Source organism: Apodemus sylvaticus, chromosome 8 (genome assembly GCF_947179515.1).
Source record: "Apodemus sylvaticus chromosome 8, mApoSyl1.1, whole genome shotgun sequence".
Taxonomy (NCBI): Eukaryota; Metazoa; Chordata; class Mammalia; order Rodentia; family Muridae; genus Apodemus; species Apodemus sylvaticus.
Genome location: NC_067479.1, coordinates 22,645,422 through 22,672,549, shown reverse-complemented (window position 1 = coordinate 22,672,549; position 27,128 = coordinate 22,645,422). Strand labels below are relative to the sequence as shown.

The 27,128-nt window shown below is 37.5% G+C and overlaps 1 protein-coding gene across 13 annotated transcripts in view; it reads right to left on the bottom strand.

The window, feature by feature from the left end:
* The window catches only part of Mycbp2 (MYC binding protein 2), a 228,396-nt gene that overhangs the window by 25,833 nt on the left and 175,435 nt on the right, over positions 1-27,128 (bottom strand). For 10 of the 13 annotated variants that reach the window (XM_052190750.1, XM_052190753.1, XM_052190755.1 and 7 more), the window contains 11 exons: positions 17,007-18,653; positions 16,001-16,170; positions 15,208-15,452; positions 13,013-13,180; positions 9,313-9,470; positions 7,636-7,835; positions 6,531-6,680; positions 4,925-5,085; positions 3,377-3,533; positions 2,974-3,198; positions 951-1,016 (listed from right to left, as the gene is read on the bottom strand). In XM_052190750.1, coding sequence (XP_052046710.1) covers positions 951-1,016; positions 2,974-3,198; positions 3,377-3,533; positions 4,925-5,085; positions 6,531-6,680; positions 7,636-7,835; positions 9,313-9,470; positions 13,013-13,180; positions 15,208-15,452; positions 16,001-16,170; positions 17,007-18,653 — 3,347 coding nt within the window. The remainder of the gene's footprint in view (positions 1-950; positions 1,017-2,973; positions 3,199-3,376; positions 3,534-4,924; positions 5,086-6,530; positions 6,681-7,635; positions 7,836-9,312; positions 9,471-13,012; positions 13,181-15,207; positions 15,453-16,000; positions 16,171-17,006; positions 18,654-27,128) is intronic. The other 3 variants (XM_052190751.1, XM_052190756.1, XM_052190757.1) reach the window with 1 other exon arrangement.

The following is a 27,128-nucleotide window of genomic DNA, read 5'->3' as shown; positions in this document are numbered from 1 at the left end:
TAAATTCTGTGAGCGAACTATTAGAGTCTACATGATTCCCCTATGCTGGCTCTTAGTACAACAACGTAAGCAATGAGGTGCTGCTTTATGCATTTTTACATTCAACACCAGAGAAAAAAATGGTTTTTTTCATTGTGATGGTATTTCATATGAGTGTTTGTGTATCAAGAACTGAATGTCAATACATAGCAAAATGAGTTTTGACACTACTTCATCAATGAAATTAAAATTATTCTCATTGTATTTGATAACCAAGAAGGAACCTGCAGCCTTCTAGATGATTTATTTAGACATTTGTTATTTTAACTATAATGTTAATACTTCCAAAAAGAGAAATTAAGTGTGGAAATCAAAACAAAACAAAACTGCTTTTAGAATAATTTTCCTAGATTTTTTTAGTATTTAAATATTTTTCATCTTAACTCTCAATATGTTTGGAGATAAATTCAAAGAAACTTATTGATTTTTGCATTACAAAGTAAACCTTGGAGAAAAGCTCTGAGAAGGCATTTGTTGTGTAAGTTCCAAAGCTTGTGCATCATCTCAGGCCTGGGCCCAATGGCTTCATTTCTACAACTGTTTTGCAAACTGATTTTCAACACAGATCTAGCTGCTGAAGTAAAGCCAGGGTTGTATTTTATTTTATTTTGTTAGGCTAACAGTCAATTTTAACCTAAGTGTTGGCAAGTGAAGTTCCTGGCAGTGAACAAGTGACACTAAAGGCGCTCGAGTCTTCACAGGACAGAGAGGTTACAGACTGTAGGCTCCTGACTGAGGGCGTTTAAAGAAGTAATGGGGAGATATCTAGCATTGGGATGGTAGTTCTTGGCTACAGACTACTTTCAACTTATTGTTTTGTGAATAAATGATTTCTTATGCTATCTAGGTAGTATGGCAAAGCTGAAACTCAACAGTGAAAGCTGAGAAAAAAAAAATGACATTTCAATTACCTGCTTTATTCTGCACAAATCTTCTACTGCTTTACCAGTTAGGAAGGTCATTGAGGTAACTTTATTCTATAATAGAAATTTAAAATAGTTATACTATGTTTCTTCTTGGAACATTTACACATACAATAATGTCTTACAGCCTTCAGATGCCACATTGCTGCTTCAACTTGAGTTATCAGTCCTCATAGACCCCATACCATTTATCAAATCAACCACAGTGCCTACAATTCCAGTCATCTCTTAGATTTTAGCCTTTATGTGATTTCTCAGTTTGACTTTCCCAGTTTTAACCCAACTCTGTATCTTCATGTAGTGTCTAACAATTCTGTTCATGCTACTCCCCGATTTTGAAGTACATGAAAGGAAGGTTCCTTAACTAAGATAGATCCTCGTGTGTGTCATCACTTCTATACGACTTGGGAAAAGAACATCTTAGTAAGGTGCATTCTATTCCTTCAAAGGGCTCAGCAAACCAGGGAAGGCAATGCTAATGCTCACATAGGAAATGAATATCCACCACTGCTAGTGCCATGTCTCAGTACAGGAAGCCAGTCACCCCGGTACTAGAGCTGGGTAGCTTTATGCTAAGTACATCAAAAAATGGACAAGCATTAATTCCTCTTGAGCTGTTTATTATGAACTGTAACTCAAAACCACAAAAGTTGTGAATAAGGCTCACTGTGGGTAATTGGGAGGCAAAGTGATGTGTTTGCTCAAGGATGTCTCTTAAAAGGAAAGCAGATGTTAAGAGTTTTTAGTTTTTACAGTAAATATTGTTATGAAGTATCTCTACTTAACAAATATTGAAGTTCAATTTGATTATAATCATTGTGAGGAAGATGTCTTGGTGAAAATTGTACTGAGTCAAAGGTAAGTTCGTAGTCAGCAGTAAAACCTAGCCAGCAAAGTTTTGACATTTTCTTATAAGATAAACTATTTGCACCCATTGGAAATTCCTGTTTCTAAAGAGGAAATACACTCACAGTAAGTTATCTTATGCTCACTGTCTTATTTGGCAGCAGGGATGCACTGAACCTGCACTGATGCCTCAGAGCTGGGCAGGGAGGATGGCAGATTACTGTACTCGGCCTCAAGAGGGGACTGATGTGCTTATCTTTACATGCAGGTTATTTGAGACAAAACCCCACTATCTATTTTCTTTCTTTCTTTCTTTCTTTCTTTCTTTCTTTCTTTCTTTCTTTCTTTCTTTCTTTCTTTCTTTCTTTCTTTCTTTCTTTCTTTCTTTCGCAAAACCAATATGCAAATGGATGGGTTTATAGCTCAGCAATGGTTCATGGGAGTCCACTAAAACCATCTCCTGGAAAGCCTCATCTACCAAAACTAAGGACAGAAGAAGCAGTCTGGTGGCCAATGCTATTTTCCAGCTCAGGTAACAGGATCCTTTTCTTTTCTTTGGTGGAAAGGATTTTATGGAAGAATGTTTCATTCTTCCATTCAGAGGAGACGCTCTATTAGAGAGATTAGGGCTGGGAAAACTGTAAGTCATGAATATTTAAATGAATTCAAGGACTATCCACCTCTAACCCTAAGGACTCTAACCTTAGGGTGTGAAGCAGAAGCCAGAAACTAAGTATACTGTGGCCAAAGGATGATAGGCACCATTAGAGTACTACAAACAAACAAAACAAAACAACATACCTGAAAAACCCCATGGAGGAATGAGTAATTTTTATCCGGGAGTTATAATTCAAAGAGGGTTTCCCTGCTGAGTCTTAAGATTGTGGGAACACATTTTAAAGGAAATTAGAGCCTTGCTTAAGCAATGGCATAGAAACAGAAAATACTAGTGTATATTTGAATCTTGTTCAGCTGTACTCAAGGTAAATTGTGATCAGACCATTTTTTAGGATTTATAGCCCACAGTGTTTTCAGTCATATAAATCTGTTCTTAAATTTAGGATTTATTGGAGGATTATAAAAATATCTGGTTGGAGAATTCCCCCAAAATTAAAACTTTTAGTTAAAAAGAACTAATAATCCAGAAATTGAGCTCCCTTCTTACCCCCAGGTCCCGGGAATTGTCCACATGAACAGATACATAACGGGCATTAATTCCCTTCACACAGTTGATCGTGATGTTTTTAGTTTTGTTTTTATCTTCATCTCCTGATTCCCAAAAGGTTTCTGTGGAGCCATCTGTTAAACTGCCAATCATGGCTGGTCGACTTGATGTTTTTATGTCAACGATGCTGGTCAAGTCCTTTAAGCACATAACTATGCATAACTCCTAACAGAAAGAAATGTAGACAATCATAGTATTAAAAATGCAATCTTTTTGTGATAAAAAAAAACAAGCATTCAATAGTAAACAATGTAATCAAACTGTGTATGACTCACTTACAGTCTGTCTTTACCACACACACCGCCACTAGCTACTATATCAGATATATAGGTAAGCCACTGACCTGGCTCATAGCTTCAAAGCCAGACTGGATACTGATACTGAAGCTCTCCTCACTGTCTCCGTCGTCTGACTTTGACAAGATGTTGTTGATGTGATGGAAGACATTGCTCTGATGGAGGAACTGGTGGTCGGACTGCTTGAATTTGAGGCTCCAGCATCTGAAAGCAGAAACAAATACAAAGTAATTATTTTCTAGGACTACCTATGAATTCTGAGAGAAGTTACTATACTTTGAAGTGTATATATCAAGAGAAATTTACTTTAGAAAACTAAACATTGAAATTTTTCAGAGGATGAAATCATATATATATATATATATATATATATATATATATATATATTTGTTTTGAGAAATAAAGGTAACTTAGCAAGGTAAGTTCTAAAGAAAATCTCCCTATTTTAAAATATATATGTGTATATATATATATATTTTTTTTTTAAAGGAGCTATGGAGGTCAAGGCCACACAGCAAAGATGAATCTGTTTTATGGATAAGCATTATAGCAACTGTAATAACTTTCCAAATTTCTGTGTAACAATTCCATAATGGTTTTGGGGGGTACAACATTTCTTGCCCTTCAAAAACCTTATGAGGATTACAAAACCATCTGTTTTCTATTGGCCTTATCATTAGGGACATAGGAACCCTAATCTTTCCCATCAACTTGTGATAGACACCATGGAGGATTTATTGATGTCTGCAGTCCACTGAATCAATCTAAAACTACAGTTCATAATGTAATGTAATGCCAAATTCTTAACACATTCCAAAATTAAGATGATGTGATATTACTCAAGGTAGTTTAAAATTGGATGCACATAACTAGAATCTAGAATCTGCTTTCAAGCCCCTCCCAACTTTGTTTGGTTTCTGAGATGTTCTTGTCACTTTCTTTACTGGTCACAGTGAGACAGGAGCAGGCAAGGTGAACAAGACGGTCTCAGCAACCACTCTTGGTCTAGAGACCAAGAAAGGCAAACAGATACTAGCCGGAAAGAAAAAGGTTATAATTTAGGACAAAAGAGGGCAGTCACCATTTCCACAATTTAGGGATTCTTTGTATCTTGCCATTTAAACAAATTTTTTTTCAAGTATTCAGTACTTTGAATATTTCATTGTCCTGGCTGGTTTTGTGTGTCAACTTGACACAGGCTGGAGTTATCACAGAGAAAAGAGTTTCAGTTGGGGAAGTGCCTCCATGAGATTCAGGTGTGGGGCATTTTCTCAATTAATGATCAAGTGGGGAGGGCCCATTGAGGGTGGTGCCATCCCTGGGCTGGCAGTGTCAGGTTCAATAAGAAAGTAGGCTGAGCAAGCCAGGGGAAGCAAGCCAGTAAGAAACATCTCTCCATGGCCTCTGCATCAGCTCCTGCTTGAGTTCCAGTCCTGACCTCCTTTGGTGATGAACAACAATGTGTAAATGTAAGCTGAATAAACCCTTTCCTCCCCAACTTGCTTCCTGGTCATGATGTTTTGTGCAGGAATACAAACCCTGACTAAGACATTCATAAAATATTTTTTTATTAGAATACTTTGGTGAAAAATTACCTTAAGGCCATTTGTTGCAATGAACTGCCACTAGGGAGGGACATCATAAGATCAGAGATGGTCTGAAGTAACCGGTGAAATGTGTGTGGCAAAGGGTGAGCAGCTTCTCCTGCGATCACTATATCTGACAGCGGATGCTCACACACTCTTGTGTCCTTCTCCTAAGATGAAAATGAGTTCATCAGTTGGAAGAAATATTTAAAAAAAATCTTTTATCAGTTGTATGTAAAAGTTCTAATGTATTTGTATCTTTTCTAGAGAAAACTGATAAAGTAAATAAGAAAAATGAGCAAACAAATGAAAATCACATATACATATCAATTCTAGGATACTCACATATCATTAGAAGACTGAATATAGATGTAGATACATGTATTTTCATGCATATAAATTTATATTCAAACAGAAATATATTTTATGTATTTGTTTATGTATAAGAAATCATACATGTTTAGAAGTTGGGGTACTCCTAGTTCATAGGACTTTTTATGTACACTGCACAATAATAGACAATTTACAACATGATCATGACTTATTACCTATGTACACAAAACTCAATATTCTGGTCAATGTTATCCCACGAACAGGAACAGTGCAGTATTCTTATTAGTCTACCTCAGAACAATTATTTTGTTTGTCTGTTTGTTTTAACAAGCTCTGCAATGAATCACATATTCACATAATAGTAAAGCTCACAAAAGTGTAATAGCTAAATAGTTTTTAATGTGAATTTGTATAGGTTTTGTCAAATTTTTCTACTAGATGTGGTTAATACCCAGCAAATATGAATGCCTTTTTTTTCCATTCTGTTGCTAATAGGTGTGTCTCAACATTCTGAATTATGTCAATGAGCTAAGTAAAACACAGCCATGCTATTGCTGCTTTCTTTGTATGTCTACTGAAGTAAGAACATCATACAAGTTCTAGTTTACATCTGTTGCTAAACCATATTACGTTTTATACTCTATGTAGATTAGGTCAGGGCTTGGCACCCACGTGGTCAGACTGGTTATTTCCGACTTCGCTTTACATTTGAGCACTACACTCCCTGATAAGACATACACCACATTCATCCCATTTGTTCCTACGCTAGAAAGGAAAGCTTTCCAGCTCTAGATTTGCTGTACACTAGTGATGCTGATTGTAATACTGCAATGCATCTGCTGCTTGCTTGCTTTGTGACAATGACATTCAATGAGAAACCAGATGTGTCAGGATCTTTGCCAGACAGAAAACTTTTACTAAGTACGGCTAACATTTTGCCCATACTATCATCGTATTGTTGGGCTTTGCAAGTCATCTGTCAATTATTTCATGTAAAACATTACATACTACACCACCAGAAAACATACTACTTGGGTCCTATAAAAATATGAAATTATGGCTATATAGCCATGCACATATAGGAAGCACTATTTGGACTCTGGTTGCTATTAGCAATAACAAGGAAACAGGAGAAGTGCAGTAGGATGCACTAGGGGCAGCTGGAAGGAAGTAGTGGTGGAAGGGTGTGATTGGTATATATTATATACATTTATAAAACGTCCAAGCAATAAAATATATAAGTAAAAAGGGAAAACATGGAATGAGATGGAATAAAACCCACTTGCTCTGCATTTTCTTTATTGGATTTATTATCTTCATCCTCATCTTCTTCTGCTTCTACTGGAGAAGGAGTCAATGCTGCCACAAAGTGCCAGAGAATGTCATGCAGAGATGTCGTTTGGATGACGTTACAGAGCAGCCAGTTGAATGCCTGAGTAAACCAAGGCACAAAATAAAGGAAAATATGTGACTTAAACTACGTAGGGTTTTTTAAAATTATTATTTAAAGATAGACATGTTAGAAAACGTGGCCCTTGTTTCACTGAAAAAGCACTGAATCTGAAACAGTCAGTTCTGCTGTTAATAAAAAAGAGCAACAAGAATATATTGTTTACAAAATATAATGAAAATTCTTTAATATCAATTTATTCTATTCTAGTCATTTTTTCTAACCAGCATTTAAAACTAACCTAGAATGTATGATGGTTGATATATGATTGGCCCAGGGAGTGACCCTATTAGGAGGTGTGGCCCTGTTGGAGTAGGTGTGTCACTGTGGGTGTGGGCTTAAGACCCTCACCCTAGTTGCCTGGAAGTCAGTCTTCCACTGGCAGCCTTCAGATGAAGATGTACACCCCTCAGCTCCTCCTGCACCATGCTTGCTTGGATGCTGCCATGTTTCTGCCTTGATGACAATGGACTGAACCTCTGAGCCTGTAATCCAGCCCCAATTGAATGTTGTCTTTTATAAAACTTGCATTGGTCATGGTGTCTGTTCACAGCAGTAAAACCCTAACTAAGACAAATGTTTTCCAAATTCTACACAGTTATTTACTTAACTATATTATTTCCAACAATGAATGTAACAAATTATCTACCACATTCTTTTTATTCTACTGAAATGTCCTGAAAACAAAATTGTTTAAAAGATAACCTCATATTCAAGTAATATGAAAATAAAGATTTGGCATACTTAAGTGTAAAAATTCATAATTAAGTTGTTTATAAACTTTAAATTTTTATTTTGATGTGAACAGTTTTTTTTCCCCATTAGGCACATGACTTTAATTTGATGTAATTTTTTTGTTAAAAAAGTGTCATCATTAAATAGAATTACTGTGTATTTGTGTAAAGCATGGATAATAATTTCACCAAAGTATTCATACCTCCATAGCAAACACACGGCAAGCAGACTTCCTTAGGGCCTGCTTCATTGCTATTTCAAGCCCTTCTAAATCATGATGTTGTATAACAAAAGCTAAAACTGGCCATTGGAAATTTCGTTCTCCTTTGGAAAGAGAGCTGTGGGCTGATATGAGTCGGGAAAGCTCAGGTGATGGATGTCGCAAGAGGGAAGACCCAACTTCTAAAACGAAAAAAAAAAATTAGTAATCTTCATAGATAGTATACATAGATTTTATACAGTTAATGTATAAAATACTGAAAATATCCAGCTTATTCACTTTCAAGTCTTTTGCTTTTGCACATGACACAAATCATAACAATTTCAATCAGTGGTAAGGAATAACCATACCCTGTAATGTCTTACTTTATTAGAGCTACACAGAGTGTGTTGAAGAGGTAGGTGTTGAATGAAAAACTGAATCTCAAGTTCCATACTTCCTGCAGCATTGTAAAAGCTAAGCAGCTTGTATTCTACCTGAAATCTACACCTCATGTCCATAGCTTCCTGAAGGGTGAGTAAAAGTATATTATGTATATATGTAAAGTATGTAAAAAGATGGTTAGTTATAATTGTCAAGAGGCACAATCCCTGGGGAGGGAGTCTCAATGAGGAATGGATTAGGTTGGCACAAGGGCATTCCTGTGAGGGGTTTTCTTAATTGGCTTAGTTTCATTGGAAAGCCCTACCGAGACAGAGCACCAAGCACTAGCACACATGGAGCAATAAACAGTCTGCTCCTGATGGCAGAAGTGATGTGACCAGCTTAATTAGTTGTGGGCCAAATAAACCCCCCTTCATTAAGTTACTTTTGCTGAGGTATTTTATCATAGCAGCAGGAAATACAACAAAGGCAGTGTCTCAATACAAAGTCTAAAATATTTATTGAATAAACCTACAAATTGTCTACTGGGCAAAACAATATTTCTTTCTGGTGATCTTCAATATTAACATAACAATATGGTGACATGCTCCTTCAATCCATGAACCTGAGAGGCCGAGACAAGATAGTTGCAAGTTTGGGGACAAGCCTGAGTAACACAGTGTCTAAGAATAAAGCTTAGGAAAAAAATGCTCTCAAATTGCAACTGGTCCAGAGTACAAACAAACAAACAAACAAAATCCAGCAGAAGTTATTCATCTCTCTGTAGTGTTCTATCTCGTTGGAACCATGGTGACTGTGGGAGTTATAAGTTTCTATGGATGCTGAGAAATTACTGAGTGCTTAAGCACACTGGATCTGCTGGTTCATGATACTTAGTGGAAGGCATAGTGATAGTAGTATGTGGGGGTCAGACACCTGCCAAGATTTTGTAAGTCAATTCTGATCTAAATAACTATTCTCACTGAGATATAAAAAAAAGTAGGAGCTTTCATGCCTGGGTCAGATAAAGTACAATCTGTCCCAAATGGAAACCAATGCACCAACGTAGTGCTTCCCCTTCAGGGAGTACACCTTAAAAAGTGTCTGCAAAGAAAACAATTTTTCCTTTCTTTTCCTTTCCTTTTTCCTTTCCTCTTTCCTTTCCCTTCCTTTCCTTTCCTTTTCTTCTCTCCCTACCTCCCTTTGTTTCTTCATCTGTCTGTCCATCCGTCTGTCCGTCAGATGGCTGGTTTGTCTGTCTGGCGGTTTGATCATTCACCCTGCCCTTGTACCTACCAGTGTCTCCACTGTTGACTCTTCTTCTCGGGATGGCTTTCACCCGTGCAGGTAAAATGGAATGCTGCTTGTCATACTCAGAAGCAACAACAGAGTATGACCTTTGGAAGACAGTTCTCTTAGCCAGGTCAGTGTCGGTGATGGGGCTAGTTTCCAGACTGCGGATATGGAAAGAACAGAGGAAACACTCTGTGAACCAAGTGTGTCAAGTGCAGTGACACTGCTTTCATCATAGTGAGTTAGACATCTGATTCCACGTGGCCTCCACTAGCCTGAATACATACATTCAGGCAAACACTCATAACACATTAAGTGAACATAAAATCTCAAAAAGGAAGAATATAATCCTTTTCAACAATGTAACACTCTGAATGATTTCAGAACTATATCTTAAACTTACACTTTTCTTAAATTGTTTGTATTTCAAATGAAAAGGAAAAGGTAACAAATGTACTGATATTTTCTTTTTAATGTGTATAATTATTTCATGTGTATGAATATTTTGTCTGCATATATGTACATCATGTGTGTGCTCTGTGCCTACAGAGGCCAGAAGGGAGTGAGAGAAATCAACCAGAATTGGAGCTATAGGTGTCTGTGAGCTACACTGTGGGTGCCTGGAACTAGATCTGCGTTCTCTAGAAACACTCTTAACTCTTAACCTCTCCAGTTTCCTAACTTAAAATTCAAAGCTTGAAGATATTCAGAGGGGGGAAAAACAAGGAATAATCCTAAATACAGTAAACAGAGAGAAGCTTCCATTTTATAAGGAAAATTGACAGATAAAATGATGCCTTATTCCTTACAGATACTTGAATATGGGTAAGTGAGGTTTTATATTCTCCAGAAGAAGTGCTGTTAAAAGAGTGCATGGTTATACCAGAGTGCAATTAAAAGGTGAGAATTATACTCACCTGTGGGGATAAGAGTAAGATTTTAGAATTCAGTTAGAAAATATATTGGTTTAGGAAAGTGGGTTCTCTTCCGGAATCTATGATCTCTCCAGTCACAAGCAGTTGGCTAGGTTTACAATACCAACACGAATCCCCGCACTGAGCAGCTGCTATTAACCCCAAGGTAATGAAGAGCTACACACAACCAGTGGCTGTGGTGGGAGGAGACAGTCTTTTCAGTCCTTTTGAGCTCACTGAAAGTGAATGCAATTCTGAACAGTCAACCCTAAACATATATACATATGTGAAACACTGAATGAACCCAGGAGGGTTGTGCGTGTATGTATACACATGCTCATATTCATATATACACGATATACAAACACGGGGTGATTAATTTGTGAGAAAGTAAGGGGCAGTGGAGGAACAGGAGGGGGAGAGATAGTCTTTTAAACATGGTTTTAATATCATTAAAATTAATCATTGATATTATTTCATTAACTTATAGTTACTCTTGGGTTTGTAATAGGACAGAATTTAAAAACACTACCGCTGCTAGCACCACATTATAGCCTTGTATGTACTTAGGTTCTCAAGCTTTTTTTGTTTTCAACTATATCTGATTCAAATATATTTATATCTGACTTCAGGTAAACTTCTAAGGTAACATTTTTTTTTTGTTTTAATATTTCAGAAGACATTTAAAATTTTTCTCATACTTTCCTTTTGCAAGACAACTTGTTTTCCTTGTGCAGATAATTGAAATATTCCTATTTTTGTTGTTGTTTGGTTGTTCTGAGTTTTAGTAATTTAATATACTAATATTTATCATAAAAGATTCTCTTCAGACACACCAGAAGAGGGCATCAGATCTCATTACAGATGGTTGTGAGCCACCACTTGGTTGCTGGGAATTGAACTCAGGATCTCTAGAAGAGTAGTCAGTGCTCTTAACCGCTGAGCCATCTCTCCAGCCCCAAAGATTCTCATTCTATTTCAATATTGCTTAATTTTGGGACCCCTGACCTACTGTAATATCGGAAACTTTTCCTTTATTTGCAACAACTACCCTTCTATAAATTTCTAATTATTTCCTTAGTTTTATAAAGTGTTGGTCTGCCATTTTAGCATCACAATGTATTGCTTTAATCATATATATACTATAAATTACTTGGAGAAATTTTCATTTCCTTTAGTTGAATTTTCCTCCAGATTGGTTTAATTGTTTTTATTATTATTAATTACTATTATCATATGATAAACCAATTTTGTTTCCCAGCTTATCTGATAATGTATTATGGATTTTATTGAACTTGTGTTGGCAATCATACTTGATACGTATTATTCCTTGCAGAGATACCACAAGGTTTCAGGTTCTATTGCAAGGCAGAGCCTGCGCTGTGAAGAGTGCCATGGGTCCTTAGCAGCGGGCAGCTGTGAGCACAGAGAGGCAGATCCTGGGAGTGTGGTGACGAGAGGCCGTCTGGATCTCCGTCTGAGCTTTGCAGCCCTCCCTCCAGCTACCGTTCCATCAGCTGGAAGGCCTTTCGGCTTCTTAGCAAGTTCTGGTTCTTCTCATGGCTAACATGGAAATTTATAGCGACTTGTTTAATTTAGAATTGATGAAAAAAATTTTTAAAAAAAATATTAAAAATCATGTGGTATGGATAACTCTATTATACAGCTTTACCACTCACTATATCCAACTAGAAGTTTGTTCTATATGGCTTTAATCTTGGAACACATAACATCACCACTGAATCCGATTGATCATAGTCTAAAATGTTTCACAACTCTTTTTCAAAGGTGGAATTTATCTTCAGAGACACCTGAGTTTCTTTAAAGAAATAAAATGTACATTGTACTCTTTGGAGACAATGTCAAGAGCAGCTCAAAAACACATGAGAAAAATCCACAGATGGGAAAAATCTCAAGTATTTTTCATGGAAAAATACCTACTTTGGATATGCTAGCCCTATCATAATTCCTAATGTGCCTATTACTTTAGCTCATTACGATGACTATATACTACAGAACACTAACGTATCTTAGGTAAGTGTACTGTCTCTCCAGCAAAGACCTCCCTTTCCAGTGACACTATGCTCAGCTGCTTGTGCCTATTGCTTTGGTGCCATCTAAGATTATTTCTTCTTTACCCAGTGAAGTTGCACTCATTTCCCCCACGGTATATCTTCTTTATCCATCTTTCTCATGAGGCTGCAGTGTGCTCGGAGCCACATATTTAGCTGATGTCTATTACCAGTTTAGCAGCTTCTTAAAGACACTGTGCTACTCCCACACTGTTGGCATGCTTTTCCTCTCAAAGTGTCTGTGACGCTAGAGTTTCTCGGTGCACTGTGTTTACTTACAATTCCTTTTCAAGAAGCTCTTTGATAGCAACAATAGCTAAGTGAGAGGATGCCGCAGACTACAATCTAAGAAGCCTACAGTTCATGATCGAAGCTCTGTGCCATTTTTACCATGGGTCTAAGTGCTGCCTTGAAGCTTCTCTTCCCTACTCTGACGCAATGCATCACTCAGTTATCGGCTTCAGGATAATCTTTTTTTTTTAAATTTTTTTAGTATAGTCTTTTATTGAATTGCTAGTTCACATTTTCTCTCCCAGTGGTCTGCCCTCCCATCAAGAACTCTATCTAATACATAGTTTTTTGCCCTTTCCAACAGCAAGCACAGCTGACTCAGTGGCCCTCCGGAGACAGAAAGCTCTATTCAAAAACTACAAGAACATGTTTTTATAGTTCAGCCTTTCTTCCAGCAAACACTCGTCACTCCAAGAACTAAAGTACCTTGGTGGCATAGACTTCATATTGCTTTCTGGCTCTTCAAATACATTGGGACTTGCATCCGGAGTCACTGATATGTACGGGGCAGGGACAGACGTCGAACGCAGATATCTCATTTCATCCTGGAAGAGGTTGTCATCTTGATAGCCCACAAAATTTTCATGGTGGTGCCTGCATTAAATTAAATCCAAGAACTTAAGAGTACAGTGGCGGTATAGATCCTCTTCATTTTAAATCTCCTTTGAAAAAGGCAAAGTAGTACATGAAGAATATACAAATAAAGGAAGAGTATTAAAATAATCGCAGAAGCAGACTGGTAGATATAAAAGTCTGATATTACTTTCTACAAACTGAAATGGAACATATTTTCTTTTGTTTCAAGAATATCTCCATTTTCCGGTGCTTGGTGAATGATCCCACTGACTCTCTGTGCACAGAGAATATCTGTGCTAGACAAGGCCTAGCCCTCAATCAGCACTAGTCATTCAGGCCTATGATACCAACCACGCCTCCTTTTACACTGATCTCTCTTATCATTTTCTATCATAACTGCCACAGTGAAGACTGGTATCATTTCTTGATGGTTTGTTGAAATAGGTGTCACTTCTTGGGTTGTATTATATATCAGATTTGAAAAATTTGAAAAGCATAAATGCAAAGCATTCCTTTGGTTCTGGTGTATCCATTCCGCAGACAACTAAGAATTGAAATTCCTTAATTATGTTACGCTGGCAAGTTTTTCCTTCCATGTTTTATATTTTGACTGCTATTTTAATGCTACACATCTTTGTTTAGTGTGTGTGTGTGTGTTTACTAATGCATGCCAAGGTACATGTGGGCAGGTTAGAAGACAACTAGTGAAAGACGCATTACTCCTTCAACCCTGTAGATCCGAGACACCAGATTCCACTCTAGTTCGGTGTGGTGCTAAGCAGCTTTACCCACTGAACCATCCCACCAGCCTGGCTTGATTCATTCTTTTTCAAACCACAATAAAACACTGTTAACCTAAATGCAAAAAATAGTCTAACTGAAATTCAAGATACGTTTATGTTTAGCATGCCTTATTATTTCTTCCTGGTTTTGAATGTTTTACATTTTCCTATTTTAACAAGTGCAAACATTATTAAAAGCCTCATAACTTTGCCATAAAAAAGGGGCACTTTTCAGTGTAATGACTGGCTGGCAAGCCATGACAATAGGCAAAATACAGAACTCACTCATCAGCCAGCACGGAAAAACTCTACCTTTGGAATATGAAAGACTACTTTAGAGTGTTAGTATACAATGGAAAAGGGTGCAGATGTTAAGTCCACCTCCAGGATAGGAAACAAGCACTATCAGCAAGCAGTTCTCCACTTGGGTTAAATCCCTTGTCCAATTTCTGTATTGGTTTCCACATTCCATACTGTGACCTTTTAATTACAAACAGGTTGATTCTTTCCATGTTTAAAATTCTTCCTTCATTGCCTCTGCCTGAAGAAGAATCAGCACAAGCTACCGAGTACTATGTTCCCCAGATCACCAGTGACATTGGACGAGATTTCATCTGAGTGTGCTCTGCTAGAAACTGCTTTCCTCCCATCACTCGCCCGGTGAATTTCTATTATCAGTCCTTCAGTATTCAGGGGAATGGTGACGGCAGGCCCTCTGGGAAGTGACCCAGGTACCGTCTCAGTGCTTTCTGCATCCTATCTCACTTCACTTTGAGCAAGGCTAGCATGACATGGGACGGTGTTAATGACGTATCTCTCTTTCCACCACCGCTGACTACAGCTAGGACTTTAATATTCCTTTCAGTATCCTTGTTACTCAGCTGGTTTTTGTTTAAGGATAAGAAGAATAAATAAGGAAGACTTCTACAGGAAGCGTCAGTTTTTTTTCTCTTCAGCATTTCTGACTACTAGACTAAAGTCAACTAATAGAGAAAAAAATGCAAGTCTTTCTTTTTACGATACGTTTTGCATTAATCGTAACAGAACAAGTTGACAAAGTACCCACTAGCATCCAATGTGCACCATACTCCCAGTCTTGTCCATCTGGGCAATGGAGAAAGCCAATTCTGAAGGCTCCTTTCGGGCTCTCCATCTGTGGCAGTGTGGGTACTCGAGCACCCCTTGAGCCCCTTTATGGTGTCATTAATCCTCTGAAGCTGTAAACCCCTAGGGAATTAAAAGCCACAAACAAAGTCTTCTTACCTAGCTAATGTCTGTAAGTAGAGACAAGGCATTTTTACAGGAAGGTCCTCAGAAACACCTTCCTTCACGATGGGCAGCTGAGACTGGAATGGCTTTGCAGGATGGTAACACAAGATGCTTGGCTCTGCCGCACTGCTCAGGGACAGCAGGAAGAGGGCATTGGCTTTGATCACCTGGTGTGCTTCCATGGTGGGCAAGGCACGAGGTGTCTTTACTTGCATTGGCTTTCTTCTCGATTGTTTGACCTGGCAAAAAAAAAAAAAAAAAAAAAGGAAGAGAAGTGATTCTTTCTTGTGTATATTTATAAAGATCATTCTTAACTTTTGCTGTTTCTAGAAAAAAAGAAATGAAAAAGTATTTTACAATCATGACTGTGTTTACTAAAACAACCAACCACAACCCCACCACTGGGGAACTGGGAGGAGTCACGTAGGGAAGGAAGCTTTAGCAGAGGTCTCTGACTTGGTTTGTAATTAGTAGGAATGATCTCAACTTTCCGTGACTTCTACGGTACGATTGGGTATTAAGGAAAAGACAAGAGAGGAAGAGGAGGAAAGCAAACCAGACAAGAAAGAACAGGGAGAAACTCATATGTGTAGTGCGGGGGATAATGATAAAGAATGACACCACAAACATTTGTCAACATACCATTTGTACCTGTTAGATTAGAAACAGGTTACTTAACAAATACTGAATTTGTATCTTATTTTTTGTTGTACAAGCTGAAATTAATATCATTTACATAGAACTAATCCATATCATAAATAATATAGCCTGAATGGAATAAAAATACCTTTTCTCTTGCAGCAGCCTGTTTCTCACGGAGGTATTTTTCTCTACAGCGATCGCATACGAGGTACCAGGTACTTCCTCCCATTCCCCCATCACCACAGTTACCAGCCCATCCTCCACAAAAATGCCCAATACTATTGTATCCTTGTCCACCAGCATATCGGCCACAACCTTGAAAAAAGCATAAGACAAATATTTAACATTCTGAATGCCTTTGATCTTCGCTGCTGCTGTTATATCAGCAACAGGTGCATCTTTTCAAACTGAAATCCTGAGCAAGTACCTAACTGTTTATAAGGTGTCCATGTTAGAGAAACACAGCATGCCTGATCTAAAGAACTATCAATCAGATATGCTCAAACTGCTTGAGATATTCTATTTTTAGATGAGTTCATTAAAGAAACAGGGGATGGATACCTTTAGATCTACTTATGAACGTGAATAAAATAGATACATAAAAAAGAGTGGCCTGTTTGGGAAATCAAATGTTTCTAACACCAAAGTGAAAAAAAAAAGAAAACAAATCATACATGAAGTAAGTTTTAGATTATTCATATAAAAATATTTACCTAACATACAATCCTCTGATAAAACAACTGGTATCATCTACATAGGAACCACCGCCCCTCCCCATCCCAATTTGTATAACCCACTTAATTGGTAACTTTTGAACAGGAATCTAAATTAGAAGATCTAATACAGAGCTGTGCCTTCTTGTTTAGACATGCCATTATTTCTATTGTGTAAAACCTTCATTGCATCCTTTGGGAAACACATAAAATACTTTTAAAAATCTTTTCAAAATTTGCCACATTCCAAGTAAATAACATTAAATTTCTTGTACTGAGTATTACTAGAATTTCTCTATCTCTTTAAATAAATGATTCACTGTGGTCAATGCCATAAGATTCTATTTATTTGGGCAACTGTTTCCCTATCCTTTGATATAGTTCAGAGGACAGTTCACAAGGACTAAGGCGCATATATATCTAGCACAAACAGCTTACCGGGGTGAGCTTGTCTCATGTGGTACGTCACTGGGTATGGATGGGATTCTCCACAGAGCTCACAGATGGTATCTTTCTCTGGCCCTCCTACTGCAAGCTGGGCCATTTCACCAAACAAATTGCCCCTCGGCCGAATTTCTGTCTTTTCTTTTTTCTTTTTTTCCTTTTTTGTTTTTTTATTCTCTTTCTCACATTCTTTCTTTTTAAGGACTGCACAGGAACCAGGACTTGGAAAAATCATATTCTGGGAAGCAGCTTTGATTGTAGCCAAAGAGATATCTTCCCAGAAAGCCACTAAATGTTGTAATGTTAAGGGAAGCGGAGACTTAGACTTCACTGTATGATGCATGGACATTTCAAAAGTGGCTTCTGATTTTCCGTCCTCACATTTCTCATGGAGAGGTGGCTCCTTGAGCATAGACAAGACCTTATTTTTGTTGATACTACCCATCTTGGATATATCTGGTCCATGAGGTGCAATGTTAAACATATTTAGCGCTGATGATATTTCCAATGAATGTCTATTTTTTAACTTGATTTCCTTTTCCTCTGTGGGTGGTTGGCTATTCAAACTACTTCTTATAGGAGCGTGCTCTTTGGAAAGTTCAGGATTAAATTTCAGGAAGGAAGAGCAAGCCATTGCATCATGTACTATGCCTTCATGCCACAGAAAAGAGGCAAAGACGGCCCTGGCACACTCGGCCACAGACGGGGACATGGCTTGCTTGGCTGGCTCTAAAGATCTGGCTCCATCTCCTTTGAAAAGAAAGTTAGACTTTTCTTTTTTGGGCCTGGCGTGTCTATTAGCACACTTCCGACTTATTTTGGGTGATGCTCTCATCTCCTGCTCATCTTTCAGCGGTGCTTTTCCTATGCTGAAGTGCACTTTATTTGAACCTTCATCCACACTCTTGAAATCACTGCTGTCATCGCAGGTGCCGTCTGTGACACTATTTGTTTTTAAAGTACTTGAAGTACAGACTTCAACCACCTCACTATGGAGGTTTTCCTGCACTACATGGGGAGAAGGGGCTCTGTTCTCAGACCCTGGTGAGTCTTTAAGATCATTTGGTGCTACTGGTTTTGGTTTTGGTGATGTGGACCGCCCCCTCAATGGCTCTGTGAGGGGCATTTTCTTCTTACGGAGGGTGTCTGGATCAAGTGTGTATGAGTCTGACTTGGAACGTTCCCGAGGTGGGTCAAGTTTTGTCTTAGCAGGAGCTGTGCTTTTCTGAGGTAGATTTTTATCCTGCGGTGAGGAGGAGCGTGGAGAGCTAGCACCAGATGGGCTAGGCCTGGGAGTCGGCAGGGTCTTGGGCTTAGGAGAGGATGACCTAGAGCCTGGCCCTGGGGATTCGGCCCTGAAGCCAGAAGCCATCCTCCCGTCAGGCTTCAGTGTCTGCAGAGTGTTATGGTTAGGGGACAGTGACCTACTATGGGAGTCTGACCTCAACTTTGCAGCATCGGATTTTAACATGAGGGATTCACTAGCAGATAAGCCTTCTGTACCCTGTGGCTTCTTCTGGTCAGCAGTAGTCCGGCTCACACGCCCATCGGGTTTAACTGTTCTGCACTGCTTAGAGGGCAGCTCTGACTTTCCTGATGTACAGACTGGTCTTGAAGATGTTGAGATAGTTCCTCTGTCACCTGCATGATCCATTTCATAGTGAATTTGTTAATAAAATGCAACATAAAGATAATTTAAACACTAAACACTAAAATAGAAAAGCTACGAAATTTATATTACTTACATATACAAAACATGTTAAGAATAAGATAAAAATATTTCCCATAAAATTCTACTCTCTCATTATGCATGCTACTATAATATATGTTTATAGAAGCAAAACAAATTGAATAAAGAGTATGTATTCACCCAGATGAGCTATTAGTGATCAAATATAAACCCTAGCCCTTGTGCGACTAATTAGAATTTAAATTCTGCAAAAGACTAGAAAGAAAGTAACTACTTTAAAAATTAAATTTTGAAGAATATATCCTCCATACAAAATAACCAAGTTAAGAAATTCAGGAGAGTGAAACTTAGCATACTTAAGGTAACAGCATAGGTCTTCGTGAACAAAGAAACTCAATTTATATAATTACTGTATTTAATTGTAAAATATAATGCAACTAGGTTAGTGAAGAGCTCCATACAGGAGACACCTTGGTTTAATGTCCTGATAACAATGACATAATAAAGTATGGGTATCCTAGAGCTGTTGTGTATTAGCATGTAGGACAGTCACTCTGTTATATGAAAACAGTTTTCATCTTAAGATCTTAGCAACTTAGCTGATAGAATTTGGAACTGAAGGGCCCCACATATAAAAGAAACCATAGGACCTTCATCATGAGCACGACAAGTCTGAAATGGGATCGTCATGCCTAGTGAGTAACAGAAACAAACCACAATCACCAAAAACCCCAAACCTCTTTCTAAGGCAAATCCCAAGATAACTCTACACAGATACCATTTGGTATGGGTATCTGGCCTTCCCTTAATTTCTCTATTCTGCATATTATGCTTTCTTTGAAGCAGTACAGTCAGGCTTTGTCCCTAGTTGGTGGTTCAGATTAACGTTACTTTTCCTCCTTAAACAAACAACCATAAAACGACTCTTGCTTATAGTGCAAAGACTGTTTTAGAAGGAGAGCAATCTGATCCAAGTGATTCAAGTGTCACGGAAAAGCAAAAAACAGCTAGATACAATGCTATGTGTTTATAAAAGAGGTTCTAGGAAATGGAATTTGTTACTGGTAATAAATGCAGCCTCTTCTCTCTTTTCCCAAAAAAGAGATGGCAGTAAGTGTAGGCACTGCAGAGAAGTGTTCTGATTTGCCCGTGTATGAAGTCACACTGCAGTCATCTGTATGTCTGAGCAATAACTGTTAGAATTTGTCTTCCTTCTGGAAAAGAATCCAGGTCCAGGTCCACTTTGCGTCATTTACTTCTCATTTTTCTTCCTTTTTTTTTTTTTTTTTTTTTTTTTTGGCTATCCAACACATTCAGACTCTGAGAATCCACTCTTTGGCAATCACAGCAGATGTGATAGCAGTTGTTGTGTACAATTAGAGTCAACATGAATAATTCTGTAGTGAAATGAGAGGGCAGAATAGCTCTTGGAGAGCACAATGGTACAACACATATGTACTTCAGCTGCAACATCCCAATATGTAGCAAACAACTGTAGTTCTTTTGAAAGAATGAAAGTATTTTGAACATTATCTATTTCTGCTACATCATGAATTTTCCTCTTTCTTAAACATCCAAGTTAGTCTTGTGTTCCTTTCTCTCTCTCTTCCCCGCTCTTCCCCCTCTCTCTCCCCATCTCTCTCTCTCTCTGTATATATATAGATGCGCACACTTGTATACTGAGAGGGTCAGAAACTGTCTCTAGTAGAGGGGATATTTCCTTGAGTTCCATAAGTGACAACAGTTAAATAACTCTTGGAATTCAAGTGCATAAGTAATGATGGAGAATTTCTTCCCAAGATGTATTTATCAAATCATAACTAAATCCTTTTAAAGAACATATGTCTTCAAAATGTTTTTAAAAATATTTTTAAAGTGAAATTTAGGAGCAGTAAACCTGTAAGCTAATTTTTGTTTATGATTTTCATATGGCTTTCAAAGAATTTTGCTGCATGAATTGTTACTAAAAATTATCATGTTGATGTCCTAAAATAAAAAAAAATTATAAACAAATACCTCATTTAAATTCTTGGACTACATATGCGTTCACAGGCAGAAGTTATTAATTATGGTTTCATAATTATGTTCATAATATGTAAACTTAAGTAGTAGGAAAGAAAATTTAACCTGTAATGAATCCTTACTAAGAATGAGCTAAAAACTTTGTATAGTCAATCAAATTAAATGTTACTGAACATGTTAAACATGAAGAATTTATTTATTAAATCACTAATACCATTTTTATTAGTGTGTGTGTGTGTGTGCATATCTCTGTGTTTGGGAGTTTGCTCTCTCTTTCCATCACGTAGGCTGCAGGTATTGAGCACTGGATGCCATTGGCTGCAAGTTTTCTTACCTTTTATTAAAGATTACTTTATGGCAAAAAATTTGAGTAAGCACTTGCTGTACTCTAAAGGACCAAGTGCATACTTTTAAATATTTGAAACTGCGTCTGTTAATCACTGAACACGTCTAAATTTAAAATTTTTAAAATAGGTCACTAAAATAGTATAAGAGAGATTCATCATAGAAAGGGGTAGAGTGTGTGCACATGTGCCCGTGGTACTTCTTAATAATCAAAGTTTTAAAAAGCTTTTAACCTAATTTTAAAAATGTTTCTATAACAATTAGGATGGTAGGCTGCTTAATCAGGCTCCATACAGCACTACGAGTCTGCGAGCCAGCTTGTCCATGAGAAACTGCTTTATCCAAGCTTTATGCTTCACATGCAGCATCTGGTGGCAATCCTTTTCAAACTCTTAAGACCTTACAAAGCTTTAAAGAGTAACAGGAATGCTATCTGAACCCCAGGTATGATAAACATATATAAAAGGACAAAGTATAATACAATATAATATAAATGGATACATCATAAATAATTTCAAACACAAAATTCTAAATAAAATGACCGAGCTTAGTTTAACAACTGGAATGGGACAGACAGGACAGTGGTGAAGTGAGCATGTGCAGGCTCCTCTCCAGCCACTGAGAACGGCCGGATGCTCACGAGGCACGCATACCCACCCTGCAGTTTGTGAGACAGAGATGAGAGAGCAGAGGCAGGCCCAGTTACACCCAAATGTTTGTAAATGCGCTCACGAGAAGCAAGGTTGCGAGATGGAGAGTCTAGTGGAAAACATTGGCAAAGAAGCAGCACAGATTCAATGGACAAAAGCTTAGAGAACACAAGCAAAAACAAAGCAGTTCAAATGGTATGCAATTATACACTTACTTAAAGCTACTGTAAAAGTTTTCAAAAGTTTATATAAAATTAAGATTTAAAACAAAGGTCAAATTAATGTATTTAGATGAATTGTATATGTAGTGTGTCCAAATATATTGTTATTTGTAAGGCTTTTAAATCTGATTGATCAAATTTGAGTATGTCTATTTAGACTAATATTTCTTTAGTTTGTTAAGTTTCTGTGATTGCTTACCTGTAAACAAGGTTATACATGGAAACAATGATGGAAATGTTACTTGTAGTTTAACTATTGTCTCGTTTTCTGAATGGTTTCATTATTATTATTATTATTTCCAAAATATGTATCTTAGAATGGCCCAATGTTGAAATGTACATTTATCTACTTTTTTTAAGGCTAACCCCAGTATTTAGTGTTTTTTGGTAATAGATCTTTTATTTAAGATATTAAATCCTGTTGGCAAAAAGTCTCACAACACAAAGCACATTTAAAACTCATTGGGACATGTTAGACACTTTACTTATTTTCAATGCAGTCATAAATAATAAAAACTTTAAAGCAGAAAAACTAAAAAAGAAAAAAAAGCTGAATTTTCACCACCCTATAACACTACATTGCAATGATGGCAATTAAAATTAATCAGTAGCATAAACTTTGGCAATGAGAAAATTTTTTACAACATTTTTGAAAATAAAAATCTTGGGAGGTAGAGTCCTGGCTCTGTGGGTAAAGGGCTTGCTACATAGCTATGAGGCATGAGTGTGAATCACTGCGAATGTGGAGGTAGCAGAGTGCTCTTTAACCCTGGCTCTGAGGCGGTGGAGACGGAGGCTGCCAGGACCTCAGTGACCAGCTGGCCCAGAGGAAACAGTGAGCTCCAGTTCCAGTCAGAGACCCTGTCTTCAACAAAATCAAAAGAGGGCAATAGAGGACAGCACTCAGGAAAGACACCTGAACTCTACAATTGGCTGTACTTATCTATCTGCATGCATTCATGCACATACAAGCCAGCAACATACACATACACACAAATAAAATAACCTACATATAACATATACATCTAGAACAGCATGAGTGATATTTTTGCCTGGGTTATTCTTATAGATGACTTAAAAATGCATGACATACAAATAAAAAAAAAACAACTCAATGAACAATATTGAGTATTATATATCAGCAATCATCCTAGAGACCAAAAATACAATGATGAAAAAGAAGTCCTAACTCTTATGGCACTTGTGTCGTGTGAAGGGTGAGGCAGAATGAAAAGATAAGGCAACCTACGGTACGACATACATAGCAAAAGACATGGGCGCTATTATCATGCAACATTGATAGTACTCCAGCACTGCTCAAGACCATCAGGGATTGGACCCACAGGTGCAAAACCATGCACCCTTGTGGGAAGGGTACAAAAAACAAAACAAAACAAAGAAAATGAGAGTAGAACTGAAGAGCTAATGAGAGAACAACTAAGACTCTAGGAGGGTAACCACAAGGCTGTCAACCTCACACAAACCAGAGAATGTCCTAAGGCTCAGAAGGAGATCTCACCCCAGGGGGTCAGTCAGAAATGGAGAGTTGACAGTGTGGTAAACCCACCATAAACTACAACTTAACACTTTACTTTTGAATGTTTGTCTTTTTGCATAAGTCTATGAAAATCAGAAGGAGCTGCAGAGCTTCTGATGCATTTAAATCTTAGCTGTAGTTTGTAGCCACTGTCAAGAACGTTAGGAGAGTGATGTGTCTGACGTTTTTCTCCTCTTCAAGGCCTAAGCTGGAAATGGGAAGATGGACAGTGTCAGAGTCTGTCTAGCAGCCTCAAGGGCCTAGGTTCAACTGCAGTGTTAAAGGAACCACCAACAAAGAGACAGACTGGAAAGTGGCAGTGCTGCATGCCATCAGTCTGTCAGCTAGGAAAGCTATCTCCTTCCCGGCAGGCTTCCAGTCTGGGACCCAGGCTTATCCTAAGACAGAAGATGGGTGGGGTGAGAGCTCCAAAGAAGGCCACTACCCCGAGGTTCTCATCCATAGACTACAGTGTGGGGAACTATAACATATGTGCAAGACAAAATGTCTTAAGTGTGAGGGAAAAACACCTGTAAACATTTTCTAGGCTGCATTGCTATGTATCTATCATTCAGAATAAACAATTACATTTTCTCAGGGTCAAAAAAGCATACTGTTAAATGACTAAAGGAAATAAAGTGTGACTAGGGACATACTGAGACTATTTACAAAAGAAGGGTTAATGGATAAAATACTTTATTAACATTAAAAAGGCATTTTTAAAAATAATTAAATTCTACAGGTGAGACCAAACATTTAATTCATTTCTACAACATGAACTATCTTTTGGACATTAAATACTTCACTAAAGATAGTAACAGTAAAAATAATGAAAGAATAATCTGGCTTCTCTGCAGTCCCTACCTGAGCCCCCACAAACCTTGCTGCTGTGGGTGCCACTAGCTCGTCACAGCCAGTCCTGTGTCACGTCCACTCTAATGAAAACTCACCTTAAACAACCTTTTCTCTGTACTCCTATGTCTTTACTTCTTTCATTTCTTTGTTTTGAATTCCCAGTATCAGATCCCCTGATCACTTTATTTACTGTCACAAAAACTGAGCTTTAAATTTATTATTTGTGTACAAAAATAAGTGAACAGTAAAACTTTCAAATTTTAATAAGTAAAGCAATCTAAAAACTTGTGGTTTGGGTCTGAATGCATGATTTCTGGACCATTCCTGATACCACACTCAAAGAAATCAGGGCATCTGTTGCCCTCTTGTGGCAAATACACAAAAGTGCAGGTTCCCAGAATGGAAAAAATGGCATAAATTATCATTTAAAGTAAGTCAACAATTAAGCACTGACTAAAAAATGATAAATTTCACTGTCAGAAATATGTAACCCATTAGAGAGCTATAACATGAGAATGACTGTGGATTCTGACAGAAAATTTTCAAGGGTTATAATACAATGTTACATGTGCATGAAATAAAATCCAGGTTGAGCACTTATTTTAGAAAAAGATAAATGTATTTATTAAATTCACTTCTAGCATTCTATTTATAAATTTCCCATTATGTGCTAGCATCAAGGTGGGCCACTGCCAAGGGTTTTCTAGGTTCCTATTGGGCAATACTGAGAGAACTGAAAATGACATTTTAGGAAGGATAATATAATGGAAATTACTGCACTGAATGAGCAATTCAGGAGTGTAGACTATCTTAGTCACACTGCACATACTATCATTATTGACTTGAAGAAAGATCATAAGCAGGCAGATCTCTGTGATTTCAAGGCTAGCCTCATGTACAAAGTGAGTCCCAGGCTAGCCTGACTACACAGTGAGACACTGTCTTAAAAGCAAGCAAGCAAACAAAAAACAATCCAAAACAAAACCTGGTTACTATTTTAGGAATGTAATACCCTCACTCATAGTTGACCCTTCTCAGTTTTGCTCACTGGAAACATAATCCTACACTTGATCTTAGTTAGCCAAAAGGCCGAGAAGCGATGGAAACATATTCCTAAAGCAGTTATTTATTTCTTTTTCTTTTTCTTTTCTTTTATTTCTTTTTTTGAGACAGGGTTTCTCTGTGTAGCCCTGGCTGTCCTGGAACTCACTCTGTAGACCAGGCTGACCTTGAACTCAGATATCCTCCAGCCTCTGTCTCCCAAGGGCTGGGATTAAAGGTGTGCGCCACCACTGCCTGGCAGCACTTATTAGTTTTTCAAATTCCATAAGTTTAAAGTTACTAAATGTAGAATAGTAAAGAAAAATCCTAAACTTGGCATACACACACAAAGGAAATCTGTTATAATGTTCTTCTAGAACAATAATTCTTTAATAGAATTATTATTTGCACAATATTCTATTGTATAAAAAGAATATTTATATCATATTTAAAATAATTTGATATAAAATAATTCTGACAATTAAAAATTACCAGTTTGGGGGCTTGAGAGGTGACTGAGTGGGTAAAGTGTCTGTTGTGGAACCATGAGGTTTAGATCACAGCATGCAGCCCCTTGGGGCTGGGGTACATGTCTGTCAACCCAGCTCTGAGGAGGCAGAGATAGGCTGACCCCTCAAATCACTGGTTAGAGAATCACTGGTTAGCACAATCAGTAAGCCAGTTCCTGGCTCAGTGAGAGACCTTGGCTCAAAAAGCAGCCAGATGTTGACCTCTAGTCTCCACACATATGCACCTGTATGTGTGTGCACACAGACACAGACAGAAACAAGTATATGTAAAACCCACACATATAAAATGATTATTTTCATAGATTATTTTCAATTCTAAAGTAGTGAAAAACTATGCAAAAAAGAATAAGAGTGAAAGCAAATATCCCAGAAAGTACTAAAAATAAAGCTAAGAGAAATGCTAAGCCTAACATGTGGGTACTTTATTTGTCTGTTGATTTTGTCTAGTTAACTGAAAACCTGAGTTACAATAGTTAGGAAATTTTTTATTCTAATGCAATACATAGAAAGTAGAATTATAAAAAGGAGTCAGTTTATCAAAACAGAACTTCTAAAATGTTCATTAAGGAGTAGGCTGTGTAGCACTTAGGAAGACAGGGTGAGGATAAAGTGTAACGTCTGCCGTCTGCAGCCACAGTCTGACGCAGCTACTGCCACTTACTTCACTGTGCAACCTTCTAGGGAACATCATTTAGTCACCCTCTATGTGTGTTTTACTCGTCAATCAGAGTATGACTTCAGATAAGGATCCATTAACGTGCCAAAATAAAGTGTGGTTACTGCTTAGTGCTGCTGTCAGTATAGGTTAAATTGGTGAATATCATCACTGAAATAATATTTTACTTTATTAACATAAAACTGTAAGGCAATCCTCATTTGGTAGTGAGAACAAGAAAGTGGTTTAAATACAACATAGTATATAAAAAGATAAAATATAGTGGGATGAGAGCAATAAAAGCTCTGGTCTTAATAAATACTTGTTATACTGACTTTCCTAACATGATATGAAAAATAAGAATAAATTATTTTCAAATATTGAGATTATATTTTAGCCCCATATTTCCTTAATGTTATACTAAAGAGACTTCTGATTTCTGGAATTTGGAAGACAGAGTTTAGTTATACTCTGCTGAGACTGTGTGGATTGGAAAATGATCTAAGAACCTCCCAATGTTGGAGTACAAGATAGTAATGACTTAGAATCATTGCTGCAATCTACCTAGGC